Genomic DNA, 9476 nt, shown 5'->3' with positions numbered 1-9476 from the left:
ATATTACTGGCATAAATTTGAGGGCATTTGCTGAAATTTGCATTTCTTCTACTTTCCAGAGATAAATCATTTTCATTTTTTCATGATATTTATTAGACAGACACAAAATATTATTAAATAGCAAATGAAATATTTCAGAAAAAAACTTATTTTTTTGTGCAGTAGATAAAATTGCCCCTTTTAATGTCCAACTAATTTTAATCACAAAATTATGTTTTTACATGTCAAATACATTTCTTTGACAATATTTCCATAATTAACATTTTGAATGCACAATTTTAAATTATTGTGAACTGTTTTTGCATTATGGTATTTATGCTTACACTAAAGTTTTGTAGTGGTGGTGTTGGGGGGGTCTAATCTCTTTTTCACAGTTTTTGAAATGTGTTTGTGGATTTTCTGCTGCTCCCCATTAGGTGGAGATAAATTGAATTTCAACTGTAGTACTCAAAGCTTAAATTTATTTTGTTTTTAACAACAACATATTTTTTCAACGACAGTACCTGACCCTTTCTTTTTATACATAAGAAGTTGTTCCATTGTTATACAGAGATGTCACTGATAACAACAATGATGAATTTTGGATTTTATGTTACACAAACATATAAAACTCTTATCTGATTTGTTAAGGTTTTCCATTCTAATCGGTCATATTAGGCCAGCTGAGCTTTTCGCACCAAACGTGCACTCAGCTGAGTATTCAGGTTTTTTACTGCTTCGCAGGTTTAGTTTTTATTAAGATTTTTTTTTTTGATATGTGTTATTATCACACTCGGAAGTATTTCTTGTTGCACTTTACATCCATGTGCCACTACTGTATTGTTTGTTTTTTTGTTGCTGCTGTTTTGTATTTTGCACACTGTGCAATAGATGTATGCGGTGAATATCTGAAAATCTTGACACTTGAAAGCTAGACTAGCTAAATATCACTGGTGATTCGGGAGACCTCACCCTTAAATAGAATTCATGTGAAACTCAACAGTCTGCTGAGTGACACGGTGCAGCATCATAGTGATAATGGTGCTGCTTAAGATCCACTGTTGCTGTTCCAGCAGCACTGGCACTGCACTGTGAGGCAGGAAAAGCCGGGCCATTGGGGATTTGTCAGAGGCCTGTTATTACATCTCTAGTCACATAAAATATGGCTGCCTCTCTAGAGATCCAGCTGCCAGATAAATCCACTCTCCTCCAACCAGACTGGCCCTGGCGATGAAACCATCCAATAGGGTACCTCAGCGAGTGACCTCTGGTAATGACGTGTGATTTATACAGTACATGCTTTAAACAGAGAGACACATTTGAGCCAGGTTATCTCTCCCTCTCTCTATGTATCTATATCTGGTGTCATGTGAGATAACTGGCAGGCCTTTGGGAGACGAGGGAGACATGACACTTGTCTTTGGGGTCTCACAAAATGGCTACAATGTGGACAGTTTCCCCTGCAGCTGTCTAATCGCAGCCTAAGCCTGCAGTGAGCACTGTGTCTCCTCCTGCATGAGGTCACTAACACATATTGCAGGGTGGCACTTTAAGCTAACAGACCGCAGTGTGGATGGCCTAAATCAACACCTGGTTGGGAAGTAACAGAGCTATTGTATTCTGTATGCATTCATACATGTCAAGGAGCAGTAGACGAAGATATTCAGAGTGCATTAAACTAATACTGCTGGATTACAGTAAACCAATGTTTTCAGTGTTTATTACAGATAGACATTCAATAACCATTTATTCCAGTCTAATCAAAATTATAAAGCCAACATTAAGCTTTGGCTAATAAGAACATAAAGTGTGGATAGAGTAATTTTTAGGACAGTCACTGATGCAGTTTGTACTGCCAAGAAATGTCCCCTGCACAGTCTAGTAACTTAAGAGATTAAGTTCTCTGGCTAAAGGAGAGCCGAGAGGCAGGACATGTCATTGACCTTGGCAAGCAAGACACTGCAATGATGACACACCACTGCAAATATCTGTCTTTAATAAACAGGAGGGCATAGCACTGAACCAACACCATGATCCACCACAGCTTAGCTGGATAGAAGGAGACACATGTGAGGTAAAGTGGAAAAAATAAGGTGACTATATATTTTTCTTAATTATATAATTTCCTGCAAATTCACCAGAATGTTTAAATCTGTTTCATTTCATTCATGAATGTTTTTTCAGTCATATTTTTAGTAATAATAAAAATATCTAATGTTAATTCTTTTTGGCTGGGTTATTGCAACATTGTCTGTTTGTTAGCAATGGCTAATGTCCCTTCATATTACATACATCAATCAAACTCTGGTTTAAAAGCATTTAAGTTCATGTACATATTAGTTTTTGGCTGCCAATATTTTATTTTCACTATATGTTTTTTTTTTTTTGTTGTTTGTTTTTTTTTTTTTTTTGTCTATTGGTCTTTCTAAAATATTTATGTTTAAATAAAAGAAACTGGGAGAAAATGTGTTCAAAAATAGCTCCTTAAATTTCAACAAGCATCTAAAGAACAGTGACCACTGAAATTAGATCTTACCCCCCACCAGCAGCAAATATAAACTGTCTGCCTGATTTTTATTTCTTTTCTTTTCTTTTCTTTTTACAATCTGGTGAAGTTAAACAGATCATATCACTAAAAGTCTTTTGCAAACTAACATTGTTTTTTTTTTATCTCTTAATCTTTAAAAAAAATTAATAAATCTTAAATGCACAATTTTTTAAGAACAAATGTTTTATTTTAATATAAATATAATAGATGAGGAAGGAAGCAGGCTCATTTAAACAAATATATTTCACATCCAATTTGTTTTTCTGTTTCCTTCTGCTCATCGTGGTTTGCATTTTGTCTTCACCGCCATATATAAATTATATAAATAATAACCTGAATATACCGTTATTGCCAATGCAAGCTGCCTAGATAAAATAATAAGGTAATTTTAGAAAACACAGTCACCTAAGGATTTAATAAAACAGCTGAAAATAAAAATCCAAATATAAAAAAACACCAATCTTGTACTAATTTTCTCTCTGCACCACCACCGTCATAATTCTAGATATGATCATAAATTAAAGTATTTTACAGGGACTTCCATCACCGAAATCTATAATCACCACGATACTGATTTTTATTGTAACAAACATGATACGCAATTAATAGCGACAGAACTAATAGACTTAAAATTCCCCTATCCGCAATGTATTTGTAATTAACTTTGTTCATTTAAAGGACTAAAGGAGAAGTTAAACAGACTATAGTGAAACAAAAAACGATTTTTTTACCCTTTAAAACCACATCTTTAAAATCTGAAGTTTAATTCTAAATTAAAACAAACACTTTGCGGCACTATGCAAAATACCCTGCCGTCGATCTGTGTCCAGCGCCAAAATAAACCCATTCTGTCAAACCTGGAGGATGCGAGGAGATTTGAGAGGAAATGAAATATTTCTCGGAAGATATAAAAGGAGCCTTTTCGCCTGAGTTATGGCCCGGATTTGGCGTTGCTGAGAGGGATGCATGCTGCTCCTTCTATCTCGCCCCAGAGGAGGTATCATCAGAGCTGATATATAGCCCAGCTCTACATTACCTTTACAAAACAAAGGATCATCCACGCTTTGGGTCGAGGAACGTATTCTTCTGACTAAAGCTGCGGAATCTGTAACTGAGTCGACTTGTTTTTTGTTGTTTTTTAACCATCCAAATAGTCCAAATACTTTAAACAAACCTGCTGCTGAACTTCACTTTTAAAGCGTTAAAATTGGCTAAAGATTCTGATGTCTCTCAACCCTTCTTCCTTTTTCTTCCTCTCCCTCTCTCTGAGCTTCCCCTTATTTATCCCATATACCTATTCTGGTATCTCACCACACGACTAAATTAGACCAAAGATGATAAGAGCACAAAGCATTATAATTCCGCCCGGCTCCTCCTCCTTCCAGCCATGCGTCCTAATTAATGGGACACCCCCAGTTGCAAAAAGCCCTGCACTGGACTGCAACATAGTCAAAGAGTGAAAGGGAAGAGGGCGAAAGTGCCACTGGAGATAATTGATTACCCACCAATCAATGATAACTTGTTAGTAATCGTCAACTCTTTGGACCTCGCCATTTTCAGGGAGGCATCTCACTCCTGCGGACTTGCTGCTCGCGAGGATCGACACTTTGAACGCATCCCATTTTGGAATAAGATTTTCTTTCCCTCAATCTCCCCTCCTTATCTTTGTTTTTTTTTCTACCTCCAAACTGTTATGTGACTTTTTTCCCTCGATACGTTCGCTCGTTTGTAACTGCTTAATACTTCAACCAAGTCCTATAAACTCTGCGTACAACCAATGATGACATCCAAAGAAGTCGCCAAATGTGATGCAGTGGAAAACAGGAGGCGAAGTCCGCTGGACCACTTGCCGCCTCCTGCCAACTCCAACAAGCCGCTGACCCCATTCAGCATTGAGGACATCCTGAACAAACCATCTGTGAAACGAAGTTATACAATTTGCGGCACAGCTCATCTAATTTCGTCTTCTGAGAAACACCGTCCCTCCAGCATCCCTCTGTCCAACCGGGGACTCCTCACCCAAACCTCCCCGCTCTGCGCGCTGGAGGAGCTGGCCAGCAAGACCTTCAAGGGGCTGGAAGTCAGCGTTTTGCAGGCTGCCGAAGGTAAATCTACAAGATGAAAAAAAGCACGACAAACACGTTTTGACTAATACGCCTGGAACTAGATTTTTAAACAACAAAAAATCCGCTCAAACGTGTTTATTCAATAGCTCGAGACACTCTTTTCCAATTTAAGTGCGCATATTTTCCTTTTCACATGTATCTAAAAAAGGTACGTTATTTTTTTCCTGGGCCGCTCTTATCACCAGAGCCCTTTCTTTAATTTTATGGCCTCGTGTAAAGAGGAAGACCAATTGTCTGATGTTCAGTATTTCCCAGTGGTGTCTGTGTAATATTGTTGTAACTGTCTACCTATTCCCACAAGGACTGAGAGGCATTTCTGTTTCAAAGACAGCATCATTTTCGTTGTTATGTCTGCGTTATGGGTACTTTTACGCGCATACTGCAGCAGTGCAGAAAACGCCCTGCACCTGTATCTATCTATGATTTTCACTCAGCCTCTCCTCTCCCTCACAGGCCGGGATGGGATGACTCTGTTCGGCCAGCGAACCACCCCGAAGAAGCGTCGGAAGTCTCGGACGGCTTTCACCAATCACCAAATCTACGAACTGGAAAAGCGCTTCCTGTATCAAAAGTACCTGTCCCCAGCCGACCGGGACCAGATCGCTCAGCAGCTGGGCCTGACAAACGCGCAGGTGATCACGTGGTTTCAGAACCGGAGGGCCAAGCTAAAACGGGACCTGGAGGAGATGAAGGCCGACGTGGAGTCGGCCAAGGCCATCGGCCAGGTCCCACTGGACAAGCTCGCCAAACTGGCGGACCTGGAGAAATGCGCCAATGGCACGCTGGGCCACCCGCGAGCCGAGTCCCCCGCGCGGGGAGGCCAGCAGGAGCACGAGCTCGCTCAGAAACTGAGGACGTCGCCGCTGTCTCCATTCTCAGACCACACAACTAGTAAAGAGTGCTCAGAGGACGAGGACGTGGAGATTGATGTGGATGACTGATGGCGCATCGAGGAGCTTGAAGGTCAAGAAACACAAAAAGACGATAAAATAATCCCGCGGAGGACTTGTAACTTACTGCTTATATTGTATACCATATCTCGGAACATGTACCAAAATGTAATGACTTTTATATTGGCACAGATACTATTCATAGTGAAGCATGAACACAGAACAAGAATTATGCAGTGATATTTTACAATGTATTCATTAGCAAACTGTTACTTCTTTCGATCAAAGCAATATGGTCTGAAATGACATGAGTAACTTATTTTTTTACAGTATAAACCAACGCACACACACACACACACACACACACACACACACACACACACACACACACACACACACACACACACACACACACACACACACACACATTGTTTTATTGCTTTTCCCGATAGCCCTGTCCCCTCACATCACAGTGAAGTGCTCCAGTTTTCCATATTTTTGCATGTAAATGCATGATTTGATTTGTGATCATTATCTATTTATTTTTACTTTTTTAATTTAATTGCTTTTGTATTTTCTGTGAGCCAAATCGCGATTCAGTCACTTTGTCACTGCCGGCTCTTCTCCTCTCCATTATCATTATCATTTGACTGTAACCCCTGGCTTCAGTTCATATTCTGCGTCCCGATGCTGCAGTGCATGATGAAGACGATGATGACGGTCGGAAAGGCAAAACTCGGACACTCACAGTTACAACGCGTTTTGTGGAAATGCTCGAGCGATGGCGAGAAACAGCGGTTGATATTGCGGTGATTTTGACAAGCTACTTTTTAGATTTATTGTTTGGATACAATAGATTTACAGTTATAAATTTGTTATGTTTTGTACACCTGTAAGTGCCTTTCTAAAATCAGGACATTATTTGAAAACCAATGCACAGACTGTAATGTATATAGGCTACTATGGGAATAAAATGGCTTTTCTGAATAATTCTTTTATGTTGCAGTTCTTGAAATATTGTTTAGGTTTTTGTTGTGGATATAATAGCCCCTTTTAATTTATTTATTGAGGGCAGAAAAATGATTTTAGAAACGGCTCCCCTTGCCAAATCTGGGCGTGTAAGCTCATCAACAGCGGCCTATTTAGAGTTACTATTTTGTTCCTTTGTGTCCTTTTCTACTAAGATGCTCTAAACATTTTGTGGCCCGGAATCTCACATCCCCTTTCACATCCTAAATGCGTATCGTGGCTTCTTGACCCTTAGACGTGTTTCTCCATTCGTGGCAAAAATTTATGTGAGAAACACAAATCTGGTGCCGGAGAAAAAAAGACGAGGAAGCCACAAAAACACAAAGTTTTGGGCCAGTTTCCCCGGGCCTTTATAGACCTTTTTTGTTCTGCGGGACTGGGCCGTAATTTTGAGCGTAAAGCATGAAAAGTGGGGACAAATGAGCAGCGTTCCCTGATGGGACGAGCCACAAAGGAGCAGGGCCGGTCCCCCGCAGGCAGCAATACTGAGACAAGTGTGTCCCACCGCACAAAAAGGACGCAAACGTTTGGAAGCCATATGGTTTTTGAAATTTCCTCACAATTTCAGACAATTTGATGGATTGAGTTAACCCTCCTTTTAAACAGTTTAACTGGGTGCGAACAAAGGCCATAATGCCTACATAGACTCTCCCTTCATGAGGGCATCTGCGGCTATTAATGTCTAGCCCCTTTCTTTGCTTGGCGTTTTGAACAAGTCAATGAATTACAATGAAACTGCCCCTTTTTGAGAGCCGCTTGTCTTTCTGCGCTTTTTAGCTTTGGAATAATATGTTTGACTTCTGTCCAAGAACGTTTTCTAAACAAGAAATGGATTTTTGTTGGAAGTGTTTTTAATGTTAAGTAGGGAGCCATAAAGAGTTTGGGCTGTGACATTTATGCCAAAGTCTGGTTAGGGAGTCCTTTGTTTGTTTTCTTCTCATCTCTTTTTTCTTAGCCTGCCTTTTTATTTCTTTTGTCTTTAAGGAGTTTAATGAAGCTGAAAACATGGTGATGTGAGAAAGAAAGAGTGTCCAGAAGAGAAGCTCAAAAGGCAAACTCCCATTTAACCCTCTTTGTTAACAGAAACGATAAGTAGAGCTGTCTTCTTGTTAGATGTTTTATAGAGGTTGCTTTTTTATATTTTACTTTTATTTTAACCAAGTCAACCTAAATAAGCTAAATAAGTTTACAGGCCTGGGAGACGTTAATGTGACCAAAGCTTTTGTAAATTCTCTGCAGATAAATTAGAGTCTTTAAAAAAAATAATCATTAGCCTAACATTTGCTTTAATGCCCTTATACTGCATTTATAAATAGTACGGTTTATAACAGGGAGCAAATACAAGTGTTTATTAGTATAACTGCTCAAGTGGACAAACTGGAAGCTGATATATAAACTGATATTGAATTGTAGCCTAATAAACACGCTGATGATAACACAGAATATGCACAAAAGAAGAAATTTTAATTGCTGGCAAATATTGTACTGTAAAATTCACGGAATATTCTTCTAACTGCATTATATTGTTTTATAAATTATTTATAGAAAGATTATGTGTGCTTTATACATGCAAAATAAGGCGGTAAGGTGTTGTACATAGTATTTATCAAGGTTTAAATTCTAGACAACACTTCAATTGAAAAGTACCTCCAAAAGAAAAAAAATCAATTCAGTTCAATTATTCTGAAAATTGATCTGCAAATATGAACATGTCAGTCTTTAATTTATTTTGTGTGTGTATGTGTGTGTGTGTGTGTGGTGGGAGGGTGGCGGGTGCCTATGTGCGTGCTCTGGAGCCTATTCTGAATCAAGCATATTTATGAAGGGAGAGAGTGTTAAGGCAGGTAAGTTTATGGATTTCACTTGCTTATTTTATGAGGGGTTGTCAGGCGGGCCCGGTGATAAGTAATACTACAGTCTGAGGGACCACTTCGTGGTAATTAATCTGGAGGTCTTAAGTGTATTTCAGTATTTCACTTCAAGATAGAAAAAATCACTACTTCAATCGTCCGGAAAATTGAAGTTTGATGCATGAGTCCCTACTGAAACAATAGTACAGCCCTCTCTCTTTTCATCTCTTCCCCTCCCCTTTTTATACTCTCTCCTTTATTATTTGCACCTTGTGGAAAACAGTGTCAGGGGCAAAGTGTACACTAATATTTGAGGCAATAGTCAGGTGACAGCAAAGAGAGCACTGAAATTAACTTGTTTAATGTTTACCACCTTGTTGTCATCTAAAAATATGACACTAACTTAGAAGAAAAAGATTTTTTTTAATCTATTGTTTGATTATTTAAATTAATTATTTGAATCCATAGGCTTCAAATAATCCTTGAATGCATTATTTCTATTATTATTATTGTTGTTGTTGTTGTTGTTGTTGAATAAGTATTACAAAGGAGATCTGTAAATGACCTGATATTTGGCTTGAATTAAATGACTCTATATATCTAAATAGAGCCAAAATGTAGAGTTTTAATCATAGCCTTCCTGTGGAGCCAGTTAATACTTCAAACTTCAATTTTACGGGCGATTGAACTAAGCATGCTCCTGACAGAATTGATGTATGTATTAATTTCCTTTAACTGTTGATTAATTAGGCTGCGCTGAAGGCTCAAATGGAACGGTTTGTTCAGAAATTTGCATATTAATCAAATTCTAGTTGATCATTCAAATAATCAAGGCTGTGTGAATTCGGGGATGTAGCAAGAAAACATCAACTATATTTGGTCTGACTTAGCTTCTGCTGTTTGTCCACTGTACTATAATCAAACAGCCAGAAAGAGTCAGTCGGCTTACTTGGACTAAATTGCTAATCCAGAGTTTTGCAACAAATGTACAGATACATTAACTCAAAGAGAACCAAACAGAAAAACCTTTCTGTGCCTTGTAAATAAACAAGAA

At 38.6% G+C, this 9476-nt stretch overlaps 1 protein-coding gene across 1 annotated transcript; it reads left to right on the top strand.

Annotated features, from left to right (window-relative positions):
• The first annotated feature begins 4307 nt into the window (after nt 1-4307).
• On the top strand, nt 4308-5594 carry lbx1b (ladybird homeobox 1b). Its single transcript, XM_031752935.1, has 2 exons — nt 4308-4632; nt 5107-5594. Exons 1-2 carry the CDS (start codon nt 4308-4310, stop codon nt 5592-5594), a joined length of 813 nt encoding a protein of 270 aa, XP_031608795.1.
• The last annotated feature ends 3882 nt before the right edge of the window (nt 5595-9476 follow it).

The sequence above is a fragment of the Oreochromis aureus genome, linkage group 6 (genome assembly GCF_013358895.1).
Source record: "Oreochromis aureus strain Israel breed Guangdong linkage group 6, ZZ_aureus, whole genome shotgun sequence".
In the NCBI taxonomy this organism is placed as follows: Eukaryota; Metazoa; Chordata; class Actinopteri; order Cichliformes; family Cichlidae; genus Oreochromis; species Oreochromis aureus.
The sequence above is the reverse complement of the archived record's forward strand: the minus strand, read 5'-3'. Positions and strand labels throughout refer to the sequence as shown.

Coding starts and splice junctions, on each gene's coding strand:
- lbx1b (XM_031752935.1), top strand. CDS start 4,308: ATGACATCCAAAGAAGTCGCCAAATGTGATGCAGTGGAAAACAGGAGG. Junction 4,633..5,106: donor CGTTTTGCAGGCTGCCGAAG/GTAAATCTACAA, acceptor TCTCCCTCACAG/GCCGGGATGGGATGACTCTG.